Below are 21,053 nucleotides of genomic sequence, written 5' to 3'. Positions count from 1 at the left end.
GATTCTGGTTCTGAAGTAAAGAAAATAGCAGATCCGTACCATATTGGTTGAGGTGGGTTGCAGGAGAGTATGTTGAAAATATTAAAATATATATATATATACGAAGAAAAATACACACACACACATGACAAGACAAGACTAGACGTCTGACTGCTACGCCATCTTGGATTACTACAACGATGTGTATAAACCCTAGCTGGCTGACTGGGGTGCTGTATTGAAGCCATTGAGCAGCCATCTTGGATTACTACAATGATGTGTATAAACCCTAGCAGGCTGACTGGGGTGCTGTATTGAAGCCTTTGAGCAGCCATCTTGGATTACTACAACGATGTGTATAAACCCTAGCAGGCTGACTGGGGTGCTGTATTGAAGCCATTGAGCAGCCATCTTGGATTACTACAACGATGTGTATAAACCCTAGCTGGCTGACTGGGGTGCTGTATTGAAGCCATTGAGCAGCCATCTTGGATTACTACAACGATGTGTATAAACCCTGACTGGCTGACTGGGGTGTTGTATTGAAGCCATTGAGCAGCCATCTTGGATTACTACAACGATGTGTATAAACCCTAGCTGGCTGACTGGGGTGCTGTATTGAAGCCGTTGAGCAGCCATCTTGGCACTCCTCAATTGTGGGAGGCGCAGGGTTGAACCTGCGTGTGTCAGAGGGGGGGTCTGGTTTCGTGGGACATCGAATCGCCAGGTGTCACCTTCACCTTGTGTGTGTCTCCTCCTCAGGTACGTCACAGTGACGGTGTGTGTGTCTCCTCCTCAGGTACGGCCCAGTGACGGTGTGTGTGTGTCTCCTCCTCAGGTACGGCCCAGTGACAGAGTGTGTCTCACCTTGAAGCTTAACAGTCGACCACACTTTGGTTTCAACACTCACTGGGACTCAACAGGAGCACGAGTTGGAGGCATCCAACCAGGTGAGAGTCGACTCCGCTCCTTCGGGGATGGATGGGGACACGGATGTCCTGTGTACTGTTAGCATCGGCTGTAATCAAATAAGAGCTTCCCAAAGTAGGTAAGATGCCAAAAGACATGTAGCATCAACCAGTAAGTAATTGGATGACTAGAAGTTTGAACAAACAGCTGAATATTTGTGTTTTTTTTGGGGTGGGGGGGGGGTATGTTTTAGTCTAAAGGTGTCTTGGTGCTAGAAAGGTTTGAATTGACCTGGCTGGGTCATCAGTAATGACATACTGGTTGTTCCACCATGTCCTGTAGCTACAGTACAGGGAGATATTCATGAATGTTTAAACAGAGCTGTGAGAGAGAGAGGTGTGACTTACCCTGCAACAGAGACCTAGTCAGAATCACTCTGGAGACCTGTAGTCAGGAGATCTATAACAGTATACTTTTCCTCTGTGTCGGTCAGTATTTCCAGTCACACCTCTCTCCTGTCCTGTCGCTCCTCTCTCTCTCTCTCCTACTGTCCTGTAGCTCCTCTCTCTCTCTCCTACTGTCCTGTAGCTCCTCTCTCTCTCTTTCTCCTACTGTCCTGTAGCTCCTCTGTTGCTCTGTCGCTCTCTCGCTCTCTCGCTTATATATATATATATATAGTATCTATCGTCCTACGTGAAAGTCTCAACATAGTGAAAGTCTCTCGTCTCCCTCCAGGTAGTCCTGCAGAGTTGTGCCAGCTGCGTGCAGGTGATGAGATAGTGTCTGTTGGTGGGCACAGGGTGGCAGAGATGACCCACAGCCAGTGGAAGGGCACCATGACCTATGCCCTGCAGACGGGCAGTCTCACCATGGACGTACAGCGCCATGGTGACAACAGTGAGCGAAAGACACTCTACCTGACCTGCTGGGAGCTCTGTTTGTCCCTCACCACTTCCCTTACCACTCACCGCTCTGTGGTGTCCCCCTCTGTTTGTCACTCACCGCTCTGTGGTGTCCCCCTCTGTTTGTCCCTCACCACTTGCCTTCCTGTGGTGTCCCTCTCTGTTTGTCCCTCACCACTTGCCTTCCTGTGGTGTCCCTCTCTGTTTGTCCCTCACCACTTGCCTTCCTGTGGTGTCCCTCTCTGTTTGTCCCTCACCACTTGCCCCCCAGTAGTGTCCTTGTCTGTTCTTTGTCCCTCACCACTTGTCTAAATTGATGGGTCATGTGAAAGAGCGGCTATAACCACATCTAGCTAAGTGAATAGCTCCCTGAGGAGAAGGAAGGGGAGTACTGGTTGTATAAATGGACTTCCATGTTTCTCTTGTGTTTGTTTCCAACTGTTAAGAAACGTTGTTTATCAAAGCAGTTAGTTGGTTGGGTTCTACGGCTACGTGACTGGGAAAGGTGTCTGTCTTGTCTGTCCTGCACACGTTTATAAACCTTAGTATTGACTGTCTATCATAGGGCTCCGTAGAGAACCCTGACTGGCTGTTTGTCCATCATAGGGCTCCGTAGAGAACCCTGACTGGCTGTTTGTCCATCATAGGGCTCCGTAGAGGACCCTGACTGGCTGTTTGTCCATCATAGGGCTCCGTAGAGGACCCTGACTGGCTGTTTGTCCATCATAGGGCTCCGTAGAGAACCCTGACTGGCTGTTTGTCCATCATAGGGCTCCGTAGAGAACCCTGGTTGGCTGTTTGTCCATCATAGGGCTCCGTAGGGAACCCTGACTGGCTGTTTGTCCATCATAGGGCTCCGTAGAGAACCCTGACTGGCTGTTTGTCCATCATAGGGCTCCGTAGAGAACCCTGACTGGCTGTTTGTCATCATAGGGCTCCGTAGAGGACCCTGACTGACTGTTTGTCCATCATAGGGCTCCGTAGAGAACCCTGACTGGCTGTTTGTCCATCATAGGGCTCCGTAGAGAACCCTGACTGGCTGTTTGTCCATCATAGGGCTCCGTAGAGAACCCTGACTGGCTGTTTGTCCATCATAGGGCTCCGTAGAGAACCCTGACTGGCTGTTTGTCCATCATAGGGCTCCGTAGAGAACCCTGACTGGCTGTTTGTCCATCATAGGGCTCCGTAGAGAACCCTGGCTGGCTGTTTGTCCATCATAGGGCTCCGTAGGGAACCCTGACTGGCTGTTTGTCCATCATAGGGCTCCGTAGAGAACCCTGACTGGCTGTTTGTCCATCATAGGGCTCCGTAGAGGACCCTGACTGGCTGTTTGTCCATCATAGGGCTCCGTAGAGAACCCTGACTGGCTGTTTGTCCATCATAGGGCTCCGTAGAGGACCCTGACTGACTGTTTGTCCATCATAGGGCTCCGTAGAGAACCCTGACTGGCTGTTTGTCCATCATAGGGCTCCGTAGAGAACCCTGACTGGCTGTTTGTCCATCATAGGGCTCCGTAGAGAACCCTGACTGGCTGTTTGTCCATCATAGGGCTCCGTAGAGGACCCTGACTGGCTGTTTGTCCATCATAGGGCTCCGTAGAGGACCCTGACTGGCTGTTTGTCCATCATAGGGCTCCGTAGAGAACCCTGACTGGCTGTTTGTCCATCATAGGGCTCCGTAGAGGACCCTGACTGGCTGTTTGTCCATCATAGGGCTCCGTAGAGGACCCTGACTGGCTGTTTGTCCATCATAGGGCTCCGTAGATGACCCTGACTGGCTGTTTGTCCATCATAGGGCTCCGTAGAGGACCCTGACTGGCTGTTTGTCCATCATAGGGCTCCGTAGAGGACCCTGGCTGGCTGTTTGTCCATCATAGGGCTCCGTAGAGAACCCTGGCTGGCTGTTTGTCCATCATAGGGCTCCGTAGGGAACCCTGACTGGCTGTTTGTCCATCATAGGGCTCCGTAGAGAACCCTGACTGGCTGTTTGTCCATCATAGGGCTCCGTAGAGGACCCTGACTGGCTGTTTGTCCATCATAGGGCTCCGTAGAGAACCCTGACTGGCTGTTTGTCCATCATAGGGCTCCGTAGAGGACCCTGACTGGCTGTTTGTCCATCATAGGGCTCCGTAGAGAACCCTGACTGACTGTTTGTCCATCATAGGGCTCCGTAGAGAACCCTGCGGACTGTTTGTCCATCATAGGGCTCCGTAGAGAACCCTGACTGACTGTTTGTCCATCATAGGGCTCCGTAGAGAACCCTGCGGACTGTTTGTCCATCATAGGGCTCCGTAGAGAACCCTGACTGACTGTTTGTCCATCATAGGGCTCCGTAGAGAACCCTGCGGACTGTTTGTCCATCATAGGGCTCCGTAGAGAACCCTGACTCTGTCAATGTATTTGTTTTGTATGTTTCTACATGTTGATCTTGGTAGAGTTTTATTACGTGTCGAAGCAAGTGATGTTGGTTGGGTTCTAGTGGTACATGACTGGGAAGATGACTGGGAGCTTATCTCTCACTGTTTGGTCCTCCCTGTTCCACACTACATTTAGTTTTTAATGTTTGTTCACAGTAAAAATATTGCCTTTCTATTTATCAGTTATTAAGCTACTGATTGCTAATCGAACTCCCGGCCTACTGATCGAGGATCAATAATTAGAGTACTGATTTTGTGAATCAACGTTTGTGGACCGGGCCTGTGTTGTGACCGGACTGGGTCAGAGGCCTTGTGGACCGGGCCTGTGTTGTGACCGGACTGGGTCAGAGGCCTTGTGGACCGGGCCTGTGTTGTGACCGGACTGGGTCAGAGGCCTTGTGGACCGGGCCTGTGTTGTGACCGGACTGGGTCAGAGGCCTTGTGGACCGGGCCTGTGTTGTGACCGGACTGGGTCAGAGGCCTTGTGGACCGGGCCTGTGTTGTGACCGGACTGGGTCAGAGGCCTTGTGGACCGGGCCTGTGTTGTGACCGGACTGGGTCAGAGGCCTTGCGTACCGGGCCTGTGTTGTGACCGGACTGGGTCAGAGGCCTTGCGGACCGGGCCTCGATCATCCATCTGACCAGTGATGCTCTGACACTTACAGGTCCAACTGATACCAGCAGAGACGCAGCGATGGTGAATCTGGCCCAGCTCAACGGACAAGAGGTCAATGTGTGTCACTATTTTCATACGATCAGTATTGACATCTCTCTAAGGCATTACTGACATGATTTGAGTGATGAAGGAAACGCGTTACAAACTAATCTGAAAAATGTAAATCTCTTGATGTCTTTTCCCCTCTCCTAGGGGGTGACCTCTATAAGCATGAAGGGGGCTTTTCGGGACGATCCTCTGGCTACCAGAAGTAAAGGTAACGAATTAAGTTTTCACACCCCTTGACTTTTTCCACATTTTGTTAGTCTGAATTTAGAATTGATAAAATGTAGGTTTTATGTCTCTGGCCTACACAATACCCCATAATGTCAGTGTGTTTATGTTTTGAGAATTTTTTTTGGGGGGGGGGGGTTTAATATGGTAAATAACTATTCAATCCCTTTGTTTTATGGCAAGTCTAAATAAGTTCAGGAGCAGAAATGAGCTCACAGGGTGTGATATAAGTGTTTTGAACACTATTTGTTTACTGACTACCTCATCTCTGTACCCTGCTCATACAATTATCTGTATGGTCCCTCAGTCGAGCAGTGAATTTCAAACCACAGATTCAACCACAAAGACCAGGGAGGTTTTCCAATGCCTTGCAAAGAAGGGCACCTATTGGTAGATGGGTAAAAAATAAACAGACATTGAATATCCCTTTGAGCATGGTGAAGTTATTAATTACACTTTAGATGGTGTATCAATACACCCAGTCACTACAAAGAGACAGGCGTTCTTCCTTAACTTAGTTGCCGGAGAGGAAGGAAACCGCTCAGGGATTTCACCATCAGGTCAATGGTGACTTTAAAACAGTTACAGAGTTTAATGGATGTGATGGGAGGAAACTGAGGATGGATCAACAACATTGTAGTTACTCCACAATACTAACCTAAATGACAGAGAGAGAAAAAGAAGGAAGCCTGTACAGAATTAAAAACATTCCAAAAATAATGAACTTTTTGTCCTGAATACAAAGTGTTTATGTTTGGGACAAACCCATCCCTGACTACCACTCTCCATATGTCCAAGCATAGTGGTGGCTGGTTCAGTCTGCTTCCACCAGACACTGGGAGAGGAGTTCACCTTTCATCAGGACAATAAACCTAAAACAGAAGGCCAAATATACACTGATGTTGCTTACCAAGAAGACGGTGAATGTTCCTGAGTGACCTAGTAACACGTTTGACTTAAATCGGCTTGAAAATCTATGGCAAGACTTGAAAATTGATTGTCTAGCAATGATCAACAACCAACTTGACAGAGTTTGAAGATGTATTTTTTTAATGTGCAAATATTGTACAATCCAGGTGTGTAAAGCTCTTAGAGACTTACCCAGAGACTCACAGCTGTAATCGCTGCCAAAGGTGCTCCTACATGTATTGCACCAGAGGTGTGAGTACTTACGTATATGAGATCTCTGCATTTTATTTTCAATACATTTGCAAACATATAAAAAAAATACTTTATGGGGTATTGTGTGTGATCTATTTAATAAATTTTAAATTCAGGCTATAACACAACAAAATGTGAAATAATGTCAAGGGGTGTGAATACTTTCTGAAGACGATGTTGAAATGACTGAAGGTTTTAGTTTCCTGGTAGTTCCCGGATGTTACTCTTAGGAAACTCTGTTACTCTCTCACTTCCTCTTTCTCACTTCCTCTGTTTCCCCTCCGTGTAGAACATGATCTGATTGTGTTGAAAACCCAGAAAAGGAGAGCAGAGTTTTTTCATCAGAAAGGTAACAGTCGATGTCTGTCGCCAGGCTTTGTAGGTGTTGGCTGGGGCTTGTGTTGGTTTGGTAACAGTCGATGTCTGTCGCCAGGCTTTGTAGGTGTTGGCTGGGGCTTGTGTTGGTTTGGTAACAGTCGATGTCTGTCGCCAGGCTTTGTAGGTGTTGGCTGGGGCTTGTGTTGGTTTGGTAACAGTCGATGTCTGTCGCCAGGCTTTGTAGGTGTTGGCTGGGGCTTGTGTTGGTTTGGTAACAGTCGATGTCTGTCGCCAGGCTTTGTAGGTGTTGGCTGGGGCTTGTGTTGGTTTGGTAACAGTCGATGTCTGTCGCCAGGCTTTGTAGGTGTTGGCTGGGGCTTGTGTTGGTTTGGTAACAGTCGATGTCTGTCGCCAGGCTTTGTAGGTGTTGGCTGGGGCTTGTGTTGGTTTGGTAACAGTCGATGTCTGTCGCCAGGCTTTGTAGGTGTTGGCTGGGGCTTGTGTTGGTTTGGTAACAGTCGATGTCTGTCGCCAGGCTTTGTAGGTGTTGGCTGGGGCTTGTGTTGGTTTGGTAACAGTCGATGTCTGTCGCCAGGCTTTGTAGGTGTTGGCTGGGGCTTGTGTTGGTTTGGTAACAGTCGATGTCTGTCGCCAGGCTTTGTAGGTGTTGGCTGGGGCTTGTGTTGGTTTGGTAACAGTCGATGTCTGTCGCCAGGCTTTGTAGGTGTTGGCTGGGGCTTGTGTTGGTTTGGTAACAGTCGATGTCTGTCGCCAGGCTTTGTAGGTGTTGGCTGGGGCTTGTGTTGGTTTGGTAACAGTCGATGTCTGTCGCCAGGCTTTGTAGGTGTTGGCTGGGGCTTGTGTTGGTTTGGTAACAGTCGATGTCTGTCGCCAGGCTTTGTAGGTGTTGGCTGGGGCTTGTGTTGGTTTGGTAACAGTCGATGTCTGTCGCCAGGCTTTGTAGGTGTTGGCTGGGGCTTGTGTTGGTTTGGTAACAGTCGATGTCTGTCGCCAGGCTTTGTAGGTGTTGGCTGGGGCTTGTGTTGGTTTGGTAACAGTCGATGTCTGTCGCCAGGCTTTGTAGGTGTTGGCTGGGGCTTGTGTTGGTTTGGTAACAGTCGATGTCTGTCGCCAGGCTTTGTAGGTGTTGGCTGGGGCTTGTGTTGGTTTGGTAACAGTCGATGTCTGTCGCCAGGCTTTGTAGGTGTTGGCTGGGGCTTGTGTTGGTTTGGTAACAGTCGATGTCTGTCGCCAGGCTTTGTAGGTGTTGGCTGGGGCTTGTGTTGGTTTGGTAACAGTCGATGTCTGTCGCCAGGCTTTGTAGGTGTTGGCTGGGGCTTGTGTTGGTTTGGTAACAGTCGATGTCTGTCGCCAGGCTTTGTAGGTGTTGGCTGGGGCTTGTGTTGGTTTGGTAACAGTCGATGTCTGTCGCCAGGCTTTGTAGGTGTTGGCTGGGGCTTGTGTTGGTTTGGTAACAGTCGATGTCTGTCGCCAGGCTTTGTAGGTGTTGGCTGGGGCTTGTGTTGGTTTGGTAACAGTCGATGTCTGTCGCCAGGCTTTGTAGGTGTTGGCTGGGGCTTGTGTTGGTTTATATTAAATTAGTCATTAAGCCGTCTTTGCGTTTTGCTTTGTGGCTGAAATAGCTCAACGCTGGCGCCGCTTGTTTGGCCTCGATTCTGCTGCTCATATATATTGAACACAACGATTTTACTGATGTTAGTTCATATAAGGAAATCAAATTCATTAGTCCCTAATCGATGGATTTCATATGACTGGGAATACAGAGAAGCTTTAGTTGGTCACATATACCTCTCCCGGTTACCGTGGGAGACGGACCTCTCCCGGTTACCGTGGGAGACGGACCTCTCCCGGTTACCCGCTCTGTTACCGGAGTGGGCCACTGGTAGTGTCATAACACAGATCTTTCCCCTCAGCTTCACCAGGAGTCAGCTCTATGGTCTACCTATGTGGTGAGTGTGTGTGTGCTCAGCTTCACCAGGAGTCAGCACTATGGTCTACCTATGTGGTGAGTGTGTGTGTGTTCAGCTTCACCAGGAGTCAGCTCTATGGTCTACCTATGTGGTGAGTGTGTGTGTGTTCAGCTTCACCAGGAGTCAGCACTATGGTCTACCTATGTGGTGTGTGTGTGTGCGTTCAGCTTCACCAGGAGTCAGCACTATGGTCTACCTATGTGGTGTGTGTGTGTGCGTTCAGCTTCACCAGGAGTCAGCTCTATGGTCTACCTATGTGGTGAGTGTGTGTGTGCTCAGCTTCACCAGGAGTCAGCTCTATGGTCTACCTATGTGGTGAGTGTGTGTGTGCTCAGCTTCACCAGGAGTCAGCTCTATGGTCTACCTATGTGGTGAGTGTGTGTGTGCTCAGCTTCACCAGGAGTCAGCACTATGGTCTACCTATGTGGTGAGTGTGTGTGTGCTGTGCTCAGTATCTGGACCATCTCTCCCAGGCAGCTCTGTGATTCGTTGATTACTACCTAGTCAGTGTGTGTGAATGTCAGCTGATTGGAGCTGTGGTTTGAGATCATGCTCTGATGATTCATCCAGAAGGCTCTATTGGGTCCTTGGTTTGCAGTGCTCTATTGGGTCCTTGGTTTGCAGTGCTCTGATTCATCCAGAAGGTTCTGTTGGGGTCCTTGGTTTGCAGTGCTCTGATTCATCCAGAAGGCTCTATTGGGTCCTTGGTTTGCAGTGCTCTGATTCATCCAGAAGGTTCTGTTGGGGTCCTTGGTTTGCAGTGCTCTGATTCATCCAGAAGGCTCTGTTGGGTCCTTGGTTTGCAGTGCTCTCTGATTCATCCAGAAGGTTCTGTTGGGGTCCTTGGTTTGCAGTGCTCTCTGATTCATCCAGAAGGCTCTGTTGGGTCCTTGGTTTGCAGTGCTCTGATTCATCCAGAAGGTTCTGTTGGGGTCCTTGGTTTGCAGTGCTCTCTGATTCATCCAGAAGGCTCTGTTGGGTCCTTGGTTTGCAGTGCTCTGATTCATCCAGAAGGCTCTGTTGGGGTCCTTGGTTTGCAGTGCTCTGATTCATCCAGAAGGCTCTGTGGGGTCCTTGGTTTGCAGTGCTCTCTGATTCACCCAGAAGGCTCTGTGGGGTCCTTGGTTTGCAGTGCTCTCTGATTCATAAATAGAATGATGATAAATGGGGTGATATAAGTGAGCCCGATTTGGGGAAATATTTATTCTCACATTGGCTGACTGTTAACACACTCTTTCTTCCCTCTCTCTCTCTCTCTCTCTGTTAGGAGGATCGGCGTCTGCAATATCTGATGTAAGTCACAGGAACAAGATGGGGGAACAGTGGCTCTTAAAGGTTGTGTGTGTTGTGACTGAGTATTGGGGGTGGGGGGTGTGTGAATGGTAATATTCTGGGTTGTCCACCAGCTCCAGGTGCCGTCCCTCAGCACCTCCCCCTCCAGTTGGTCCTGGGACCCCGAGGAAGAGAGGAGGCGGCAGGAGAAGTGGCAGGAGGAGCAGGAGTGTCTCCTACAGGTCAGGATGACATACAGCCCACTTAGCCTGGAACCCACACTGAGTAAATACCACTGCAGTTCAGGAAGACATACAGCCCTCTTAGCCTGGAACCCACACTGAGTAAATACCACTGCAGTTCAGGAAGACATACAGCCCTCTTAGCCTGGAACCCACACTGAGTAAATACCACTGGAGTTCAGGAAGACATACAGCCCTCTTAGCCTGGAACCCACACTGAGTAAATACCACTGCAGGTCAGGAAGACATACAGCCCACTTAGCCTGGATCCCACACTGAGTAAATACCACTGCAGGTCAGGAAGACATACAGCCCTCTTAGCCTGGATCCCACACTGAGTAAATACCACTGCAGGTCAGGAAGACATACAGCCCACTTAGCCTGGATCCCACACTGAGTAAATACCACTGCAGGTCAGGAAGACATACAGCCCTCTTAGCCTGGAACCCACACTGAGTAAATACCACTGCAGGTCAGGAAGACATACAGCCCTCTTAGCCTGGAACCCACACTGAGTAAATACCACTGCTCTTTCTCTTCAGTGATTCAGCGTGGAACTGCTTCCATTGGAACAGTTCGTGCCCGTGTCTGTTATGATAAAACGTGCCAATTCTGGGCTAAACTTACCTGTAGTCTGAGAATGCTGATTGGACAGTTTACTTGTCTTGTTGCGATGTTGTACAGGAGAAGTACCGGCAGGACCAGAAGAGGCTGGATGCTGAGTGGCAGCAGGCCCAGGAGGAGGCAGGGGTGGAGGGATACAGGCAGGCTGAGGTGACCCCTGATCCTCTACCGTCCAGAGGCATCGTGGGAAATGTAGTCCCTTGTGTCAAATCATCCACACCGAACATGGAGAGCTCAGGAGAGATGACCGACGGGATCGCTCGCCTTGCCAGTCCTCAGCCAGTCTTGAGCCAGCCCATGCCCCCTGTTGCCCGTGTGGCATCCAATCAAAAGAAGGAAGACGTTTTCGACGGGGGAAGAAGGGAGGAGCCTCATCCTCAAGAAGGGAGGAGCCTGGAAGAAGAGACGGATGGCCTGGCAGAAGGAGATAACTGGTGAGACCACATCTTTGTTATTTAGTTCTAGTGGTGATGTTTAAAGGCATCCCTCTGCCCAGTGGCACAACGGCCCTGTTCAAGAGAACCAAATCCTTGATGCATTGTGGGTCAATTGTGACTGACTTATCTACAAATAATGACTAGTTTATGAATTCAAGGTGATTTGTGGACCAGTCAGTCACAACTTGCTGGCTGCTGTCAAACAATCCCACATTGTACGTCTGCAAATTGACTCTGCTGTGATTGTCCTGTCTTCTCGCCCTGCCCTCTGTCTTCTCGCCCTGCCCTCTGTCTTCTCGCCCTGCCCTCTGTCTTCTCGCCCTGCCCTCTGTCTTCTCGCCCTGCCCTCTGTCTTCTCGCCCTGCCCTCTGTCTTCTCGCCCTGCCCTCTGTCTTCTCGCCCTGCCCTCTGTCTTCTCGCCCTGCCCTCTGTCTTCTCGCCCTGCCCTCTGTCTTCTCGCCCTGCCCTCTGTCTTCTCGCCCTGCCCTCTGTCTTCTTGCCCTGGCTGCCTCCTCTGCTGCCTCTGCGTCCAGGTCTGGGGACTGCTATGGTTTCACCCAGCTATCTATAGCTGACAGGTCAGTCAGTACTAGAGACTGCTATGGTTTCACCCAGCTAGGGGGCTTGGGAGTGCACCTTTGCGATGGTAAACTGTCAATGAATCATGTGGTGATATTTGTATGTCAATCACCTTGATGCTGGTATGACTAGTTGTGCTCAGTGTTTGTATGTGTGAGTACTGCAGGGTGATGTGTGAGTACTGCAGGGTGATGTGTGAGTACTGCAGGGTGATGTGTGAGTACTGCAGGGTGTTGTGTGAGTACTGCAGGGTGTTGTCTTGTATAACCTGACTGACTTATGTGTTTGTTGATCAGGATGAAATCCAAGTCCTTCCCGTCGTTGGAGGGTTTCCACAGACAGGAGGTGAAAGGTCAGCCTCTACTGTTGACTGTCCCTCTGTTTAATGAGTGGTCTCCCCATTCCAAACCCAGCCTTGATGCACTTTACACCACGTTGGTCAAATCTAACCGGTCCTCTCATTTAGCCGAGGCCCAGGGAGACGGGGGAGGGGTGGGTAATGACTCTAACCGGTCCTCTCATTTAGCCGAGGCCCAGGGAGACTGGGGAGGGTAATGACTGTCCTCACCTTTCTATATTGTAATAGAGGGGTTTGTTTTCACCTATTGGTCCTGTTGGAATAATATTCTTCACTCATTGGACAATGCTCAAATGACTGTCCTTCTTTATTGGTCTTGCTGTAGTAACTATGATCTGATTGGTTATACTGTCGTTACTCTGCTCTCTGGTTGGTTGTTAGGCGGTACCGGGGAGGTCGCTAGGAGGAAGCCTGGTCAGAGCATGTCGGTAGTAGAGGCTGAGAGGCAACAGATCCTGGAGGAGATGAGGAAGAGGACGGCTCTGCTGATCGACAACAGCTGGATACGACAACGCTCCACCTCTGACAACAAACAACCAACTAACCGGCGAGGGCCAATGAGGAGGTAGGAGGCAACCCCTTAACCGGTGAGGGCCAATGAGGAGGTAGGAGGCAACCCGTTAACCGGTGAGGGCCAATGAGGAGGTAGGAGGCAACCCGTTAACCGGCGAGGGCCAATGAGGAGGTATGAGGGGGGGGTGGGTGTCAACCCCTTAACCGGCGAGGGCCAATGAGGAGGTAGGAGGCAACCCGTTAACCGGCGAGGGCCAATGAGGAGGTAGGAGGGGGGGGGGGTGGTGTCAACCCCTTAACCGGCGAGGGCCAATGAGGAGGTAGGAGGCAACCCGTTAACCGGCGAGGGCCAATGAGGGGGGGGGCGGGGGGGGTGTCAACCCCTTAACCGGCGAGGGCCAATGAGGAGGTAGGGGGGGGTGGGAGGCAACCAGTTAACCGGCGAGGGCCAATGTGGAGGTAGGAGGGGGGGTGGGAGGCAACCAGTTAACCGGCGAGGGCCAATGTGGAGGTAGGAGGGGGGGTGGGTGTCAACCCGTTAACCGGCGAGGGCCAATGAGGAGGTAGGAGGCAACCCGTTAACCGGCGAGGGCCAATGAGGAGGTATGAGGGGGGGGTGGTGTCAATCCATTAACCGGCGAGGGCCAATGAGGAAGTAAGAGGTGGGGGGGGGGGGGGGGGGTTAACCGGCGAGGGCCAATGAAGAGGTAGGAGGGGGGGGTGGTGTCAATCCATTAACCGGCGAGGGCCAATGAGGAAGTAACAGGTGGGGGGGGGGGGGGTTAACCGGCGAGGGCCAATGAAGAGGTGGGGGGGGTTAACCGGCGAGGGCCAATGAGGAGGTAGGAGGGGGGGGTGGTGTCAATCCATTAACCGGCGAGGGCCAATGAGGAAGTAAGAGGTGGGGGGGGGGGGGGTTAACCGGCGAGGGCCAATGAAGAGGTGGGGGGTGTTAACCGGCGAGGGCCAATGAGGAGGTAGGAGGGGGGGGTGGTGTCAATCCATTAACCGGCGAGGGCCAATGAGGAAGTAAGAGGTGGGGGGGGGGGGTTAACCGGCGAGGGCCAATGAGGAAGTAAGAGGTGGTGGGGGGGGGGGGGGGGGGTTAACCGGCGAGGGCCAATGAGGTAGGAGGGGGTGTGCCATTTGGAACGTACCCCTCTCTCTCTACGTGACCTGTTATCTGACCTCTCCATCTGACCTTTCGGCAGGTACGACTCTCTGGACAACCTTCCCTCCTCTTCCTCCCTGCTCTCTAACCCCCAACGCCCCCACTCCTCCCTGGGTTTCTCCGCCCCGTACCACCCCCCCTCCTCCCGGCACAGCATGGGTGGGGCCCTGGGGGGTTACTCCAACGGGACCCAGAAACACAGCCCTACCTGGCCCCGCCCCTTCAGCACGTCTTCCACCCCACCCAACACCGGAGAGGAACCCGCCACCGGCCAATCACGACCCGTCTCACAGCAGCACGACCGGTAATGGACCAATTAGGACTTGCGCTGTGTGTTGTATGTTTTAAAATGTACAGTTAATTCTGAAAGTATTCAGATCCCATGACTTTGTTACATTACAGACTTGTTCAAAAATGTATTAATTTTTTCCCCTCATTAATCTACACACAATACCCCAAAATGACAGACATTTTTTGCACGTTTATTAAGAAAATATATATATTTACATAAGTTTTCAGACCCTTTACTCAGTACTTTGTTGAAGCATCGTTGGCAGCGATTACAGCCTCGAGTCTTCTTGGGTATGACAAGAGAGCTGTCCCGAAGCCACTGCTGCGTTGTCTTGGCGGTGTGAACTTTCACCCCATTTTGGAGCAGATTTTCAAGAAGGATCTCTCTGTACTTTAGCCAGGATCGAGGGAAAGATGAACAGAGTAGTCTCCCAGTCCCTGCCGCTGAAAAACATCCCCACGGCATGATTCCTCCACCACCATGCTTCATCGTAGGGATGGTGCCAGGTTTCCTCCAGACGTGACGCTTGGCATTCAGGCCAAAGAGTTCAATCTTGGTTTCATCAGACCAGAGAATCTTGTTTCTCATGGTCTGAGAGTCTTTAGGTGCCTTTTGGCAAACTCCAAATGGGCTGTCATGTGCCTTTTACTGAGGAATGGCTTCCGTCTGGCCACTCTACCATAAAGGCCTGATTGTTGGAGTGCTGCAGAGATGGTTGTCCTTCTGGAAGGTTCTCCCAGCTCCACAGAGTAACTCTGGAGCTCATTCAGTGTGACCATCGGGTTCTTGGTCACCTCCCTGACCAAGGCCCTTCTCCCCTGATTGCTCAGTTTGGCCTGTCGGCCAGCTCTAGGAAGAGTCTTGGTGGTTCCAAACTTCTTCCATTTCAGAATGATGGAGGTCACTGTGTTCTTGGGGACCTTCAATGCTGCAGAAATGTTTTGGTACCCTTCCCCAGATCTGTGCCTCGACACAATCCTGTCTCAGAGCTCTACGGACAATTCCTTCGACATCATGGCTTGTTTTTTGCTCTGACCTTATATAGACAGGTGTGTTCCTTTCCAAATCATGTCCAATCAATTTAATTTACCACAGGTGGACTCCAATCAAGTTCTTGAAACATCTCAATGATGATGATCAATGGAAACAGGATGCACCTGAGCTCAATGTAGAGTCTCATAGTAAAGGGTCTGAATACTTATGTAATATACCTAAAAAATTGTTCACTTTGTCATGATGGGGTCTTGTGATGTCATTATGGGGTCTTGTGATGTCATGATGGGGTCTTGTGATGTCATTATGGGGTCTTGTGATGTCATTATGGGGTCTTGTGTTTAGATTGAGGAAGAAATCATTTAATCCATTTTAGAATAAGGCTGTAACGTAACAAAATGTTAAGTTCCAGTGCTGTAGTCTCCTCATACAGTCTGATCCCAGAGAGGAGAATGAGGGGTGACTTAGCATTAGTAATGAGGATGGATGCATGGTGAACAGTCTGATCCCAGAGAGGAGAATGAGGGGTGACTTAGCATTAGTAACGAGGATGGATGCATGATGAACAGTCTGATCCCAGAGAGGAGAATGAGGGGTGACTTAGCATTAGCAACGAGGATGGATGCATGATGAACAGTCTGATCCCAGAGAGGAGAATGAGGGGTGACTTAGTAACGAGGATGGATGCATGATGAACAGTCTGATCCCAGAGAGGAGAATGAGGGGTGACTTAGCATTAGTAACGAGGATGGATGCATGATGAACAGAGAACAGTCTGATCCCAGAGAGGAGAATGAGGGGTGACTTAGCATTAGTAACGAGGATGGATGCATGATGAACAGAGAACAGTCTGATCCCAGAGAGGAGAATGAGGGGTGACTTAGCATTAGTAACGAGGATGGATGCATGATGAACAGTCTGATCCCAGAGAGGAGAATGAGGGGTGACTTAGCATTAGTAACGAGGATGGATGCATGATGAACAGTCTGATCCCAGAGAGGAGAATGAGGGGTGACTTAGCATTAGTAACGAGGATGGATGCATGATGAACAGTCTGATCCCAGAGAGGAGAATGAGGGGTGACTTAGCATTAGCAACGAGGATGGATGCATGATGAACAGTCTGATCCCAGAGAGGAGAATGAGGGGTGACTTAGCATTAGTAACGAGGATGGATGCATGATGAACAGTCTGATCCCAGAGAGGAGAATGAGGGGTGACTTAGTAACGAGGATGGATGCATGATGAACAGTCTGATCCCAGAGAGGAGAATGAGGGGTGACTTAGCAACGAGGATGGATGCATGATGAACAGTCTGATCCCAGAGAGGAGAATGAGGGGTGACTTAGTAACGAGGATGGATGCATGATGAACAGTCTGATCCCAGAGAGGAGAATGAGGGGTGACTTAGCATTAGTAACGAGGATGGATGCATGATGAACAGAGAACAGTCTGATCCCAGAGAGGAGAATGAGGGGTGACTTAGCATTAGTAACGAGGATGGATGCATGATGAACAGAGAACAGTCTGATCCCAGAGAGGAGAATGAGGGGTGACTTAGCATTAGTAACGAGGATGGATGCATGATGAACAGTCTGATCCCAGAGAGGAGAATGAGGGGTGACTTAGCATTAGTAACGAGGATGGATGCATGATGAACAGAGAACAGTCTGATCCCAGAGAGGAGAATGAGGGGTGACTTAGTAACGAGGATGGATGCATGATGAACAGTCTGATCCCAGAGAGGAGAATGAGGGGTGACTTAGTAACGAGGATGGATGCATGATGAACAGTCTGATCCCAGAGAGGAGAATGAGGGGTGACTTAGCAACGAGGATGGATGCATGATGAACAGTCTGATCCCAGAGAGGAGAATGAGGGGTGACTTAGCAACGAGGATGGATGCATGATGAACAGTCTGATCCCAGAGAGGAGAATGAGGGGTGACTTAGCATTAGCAACGAGGATGGATGCATGATGAACAGTCTGATCCCAGAGAGGAGAATGAGGGGTGACTTAGCATTAGTAACGAGGATGGATGCATGATGAACAGAGAACAGTCTTATCCCAGAGAGGAGAATGAGGGGTGACTTAGCATTAGTAACGAGGATGGATGCATGATGAACAGAGAACAGTCTGATCCCAGAGAGGAGAATGAGGGGTGACTTAGCATTAGTAACGAGGATGGATGCATGGTGAACAGTCTGATCCCAGAGAGGAGAATGAGGGGTGACTTAGCATTAGTAACGAGGATGGATGCATGATGAACAGTCTGATCCCAGAGAGGAGAATGAGGGGTGACTTAGCATTAGTAACGAGCATGGATGCATGATGAACAGTCTGATCCCAGAGAGGAGAATGAGGGGTGACTTAGCATTAGTAACGAGGATGGATGCATGGTGAACAGAGAACAGTCTGATCCCAGAGAGGAGAATGAGGGGTGACTTAGCATTAGTAACGAGGATGGATGCATGATGAACAGAGAACAGTCTGATCCCAGAGAGGAGAATGAGGGGTGACTTAGCATTAGTAACGAGGATGGATGCACGATGAACAGTCTGATCCCAGAGAGGAGAATGAGGGGTGACTTAGCAACGAGGATGGATGCATGATGAACAGTCTGATCCCAGAGAGGAGAATGAGGGGTGACTTAGCATTAGTAACGAGGATGGATGCATGATGAACAGAGAACGGGCTTCATGCTTAAACAATAAGTCCTCATAACACATTAGACAGAAGGGACTTTATGCAAAAATAAAAACCCAATTTCTGTTTATCTTCCTGGTTTAACTTGTAGCTCATCGTCCAGCCACACACCAATGCATTTGTAGGAGGACACATTTTCAATGGACCTTCCCCCAGACCTTGTGGATCAGTCTCTCTGTGATCTCTCTCATCTTACCCCCAGACCTTGTGGATCAGTCTCTCTGTGATCTCTCTCATCTTACCCCCAGACCTTATGGATCAGTCTCTCTGTGATCTCTCTCATCTTACCCCCAGACCTTATGGATCAGTCTCTCTGTGATCTCCCTCTCTCATCCTGTTTGTTTCTTACTGTGTGTTCCTGATCCCTCTCTCTCTGCAGAGTGCTGACTTCTCGTCAGGTGTGTTCAGTGTGTGTGTGTCCTATGGGCAGAGGGGCTGCCATGGTCATTGAGACCCTGAACCTCTGCTTCCACCTGGCCTGTTTCCAGGTGAGAGTCTGGACCTCATTCACCTGGTTGGAGGAGAGGTCCTCTACAAACCTGTCAGCACACTCAATGACCCTTCACAGCATGAGCTAATGGGCCCTGTAGCAGACTGACTTACTGGGCCCTGTAGCAGACTGACTGACTGACTTACTGGGCCCTGTAGCAGACTGACTGACTGGCTTCACCTGGGCACTGTAGCAGACTGACTGACTGGCTTCACCTGGGCCCTGTAGCAGACTGACTGGCTGGGCACTGTAGCAGACTGACTGACTGGCTTCACCTGGGCCCTGTAGCAGACTGACTGGCTGGCTTCACCTGGGCCCTGTAGCAGACTGACTGACTGACTGACTGGCTTCACCTGGGCCCTGTAGCAGACTGACTGGCTGGCTTCACCTGGGCCCTGTAGCTGACTGACTGACTGGCTGGCTTCACCTGGGCACTGTAGCAGACTGACTGGCTTCACCTACTTATCTTCTTCCATGACAGAATTCATGTCCTGCTTTTGCTCACTGTCTGTTCTAACTGTATGGAGGGTTGTTGACGTCTTACAGGAATCCATGAGGTGTCACCTTTCTTTGGTTTTCCTTGTTTTCTCCCTGCCTCACCCTCTTAACACTCCATGGTGGTAGGGCTGGTAATGCTAACTCTCTCTCCATGGTGGTAGGGCTGGTAATGCTAACTCCACGGTGGTAGGGCAGGTAATGCTAACTCTCTCTCCATGGTGGTAGGGCTGGTAATGCTAACTCTCTCTCCATGGTGGTAGGGCTGGTAATGCTAACTCACTCTCCATGGTGGTAGGGCTGGTAATGCTAACTCTCCACGGTGGTAGGGCAGGTAATGCTAACTCTCTCTCCATGGTGGTAGGGCTGGTAATGCTAACTCTCTCTCCATGGTGGTAGGGCTGGTAATGCTAACTCTCCACGGTGGTAGGGCTGGTAATGCTAACTCTCTCTCCACGGTGGGAGGGCTGGTGACGCTAACTCTCTCTCCACGGTGGTAGGGCTAACATGCACCTCTTTGTTTACAGCGGGTTGCTGGATAATCACTGGTGGAATGAAGCTAATCACAGTCAGTGTTTTCGTTGATTCTCCTGATTCACAGTCCATCTTCTCCTCTCCCCCAGTGTGTGGACTGCAGGTGCCGACTTGGAGGGTCGGAGGTCAGAGCCCAGATCAGAATCAGTAACGGGAAGCCTTACTGTGACACCTGCTATATCCGACTCAAGTGTAAGTCATTTATACAGGACATACAGTAGTCCAATAAGAATCTCCCTCCACCCCTCCATGTATCCAAGTCCATTTTACTCTGTTAGTCGTTCTACTGATCCCCCTGCTCTGTCACTGCACCTTTTTAATGAGAACATACCTGACGTGAATATGATGAATGTCTATTTAGAGAAGGGCGGGACTGTCATTTTTGGAAGTCCTAATACTCTGTAATTAGATGACGGGTCATTACTACATTTTAAGATTTACTTATTAGATCAGACATAGTCAGATGTTCTTTTTTTTGACTTTTCAGCCCACCTCGCCACCTCCCTGTGACCAGAATGCATTGCAGCAGATTGAGGAAGAGACGACGACAACAACACCCTCGAACACGACGGTGGACATCTTGACTATGACCTCGTGTTGACCGTATTTAGAGCTGGTTGACCTTTTTAGGGAACAATGCACCGATTTATACTATTGGCTGTGACTCAAATGGCTTCCTATTGGCTGTGACTCAAATGGCTTTCTATTCCCTACATAGTGCACTACGACCCATAGGCCTCTGGTCTAAAGTAGTGCACTATATAGGGAATAGGGTTCTATAGGCCTCTGGTCTAAAGTAGTGCACTATATAGGGAATAGGGTTCTAAAGGGCCCTGGTCTAAAGTAGTGCACTATATAGGGAATAGGGTTCTATAGGGTTCTATAGGGCCCTGGTCTAAAGTAGTGCACTATATAGGGAATAGGGTGCCGTTTGGGACACACCCTGTGTCTCTAAGATTCAGTTTTGGTGTTCTTCCTCGTTAATTAACTACTGTACTTGTCCACACGCCCTGTGTCTCTAAGATTCAGTTTTGGTGTAATCCTCGTTAATTAACTACTGTACTTGTCCACACGCCCTGTGTCTCTAAGATTCAGTTTTGGTGTTCTTCCTCGTTAATTAACTACTGTACTTGTCCCGTAGCTTTTAATATGCAATCGCTGGCTATCCACAAGAATAACTGGAGACGTGTAGTTAAGAGCTATAGGGAGTTTTAAATCACAATTGTACTTTTGGGATTTGTTTTTCTTGTTGACGAAGTAAATTGATAAATGAGCCTCTATTAAATGAATCTAATAAATGTGAGTATTGTATTTGACATACTTCTCTTTTGTGTTTTTCTTTGTAGACTATCTCTTATCTTAAAAAAAAAAAAGTTAGATCGTATTCTTTGTTTTGTTGAAATATGTTATTGAGATTTATTTTGTATTTTCTGGGGGGAGATGTCTGGTAGAGGGAGGTAGAGGGAGGTAGAGGGAGGTAGAGGGAGGTAGAGGGAGGTAGAGGGAGGTAGAGGGAGGTAGAGGGAGGTAGAGGGAGGTAGAGGGAGGTAGAGGGAGGTAGAGGGAGGTAGAGGGAGGTAGAGGGAGGTAGAGGGAGGTAGAGGGAGGTAGAGGGAGGTAGAGGGAGGTAGAGGGAGGTAGAGGGAGGTAGAGGGAGGTAGAGGGAGGTAGAGGGAGACAAATAAATATTTGAGATGTGTGAAATATTAGTAGCTCATACAAG

General features: G+C 49.7%; 1 protein-coding gene across 4 annotated transcripts in view; it reads left to right on the top strand.

Annotated features, from left to right (window-relative positions):
- The window catches only part of LOC129860031 (LIM domain only protein 7-like), a 54,563-nt gene extending 33,917 nt beyond the window's left edge, over positions 1-20,646 (top strand). The window contains exons 14-28 of one of the 4 annotated variants that reach the window (XM_055930356.1): positions 818-929; positions 1,624-1,785; positions 4,872-4,933; positions 5,075-5,138; positions 6,606-6,665; positions 9,893-9,918; positions 10,032-10,139; positions 10,824-11,197; positions 11,734-11,778; positions 12,076-12,131; positions 12,519-12,702; positions 13,862-14,125; positions 18,191-18,299; positions 19,420-19,522; positions 19,818-20,646. In XM_055930356.1, the coding sequence (XP_055786331.1) occupies positions 818-929; positions 1,624-1,785; positions 4,872-4,933; positions 5,075-5,138; positions 6,606-6,665; positions 9,893-9,918; positions 10,032-10,139; positions 10,824-11,197; positions 11,734-11,778; positions 12,076-12,131; positions 12,519-12,702; positions 13,862-14,125; positions 18,191-18,299; positions 19,420-19,522; positions 19,818-19,840 (1,752 nt within the window). In that variant the 3' untranslated portion in view covers positions 19,841-20,646. Of the gene's footprint in view, positions 1-817; positions 930-1,623; positions 1,786-4,871; positions 4,940-5,074; positions 5,139-6,605; positions 6,666-9,892; positions 9,919-10,031; positions 10,140-10,823; positions 11,198-11,733; positions 11,779-12,075; positions 12,132-12,518; positions 12,703-13,861; positions 14,126-18,190; positions 18,300-19,419; positions 19,523-19,817 lie in introns of all 4 variants that reach the window. The other 3 variants (XM_055930359.1, XM_055930358.1, XM_055930357.1) reach the window with 3 other exon arrangements.
- Positions 20,647-21,053: the final 407 nt, after the last annotated feature.

The sequence above is a fragment of the Salvelinus fontinalis genome, chromosome 7 (genome assembly GCF_029448725.1).
Source record: "Salvelinus fontinalis isolate EN_2023a chromosome 7, ASM2944872v1, whole genome shotgun sequence".
Lineage (NCBI taxonomy): Eukaryota > Metazoa > Chordata > Actinopteri > Salmoniformes > Salmonidae > Salvelinus > Salvelinus fontinalis.
The sequence above is the reverse complement of the archived record's forward strand: the minus strand, read 5'-3'. Positions and strand labels throughout refer to the sequence as shown.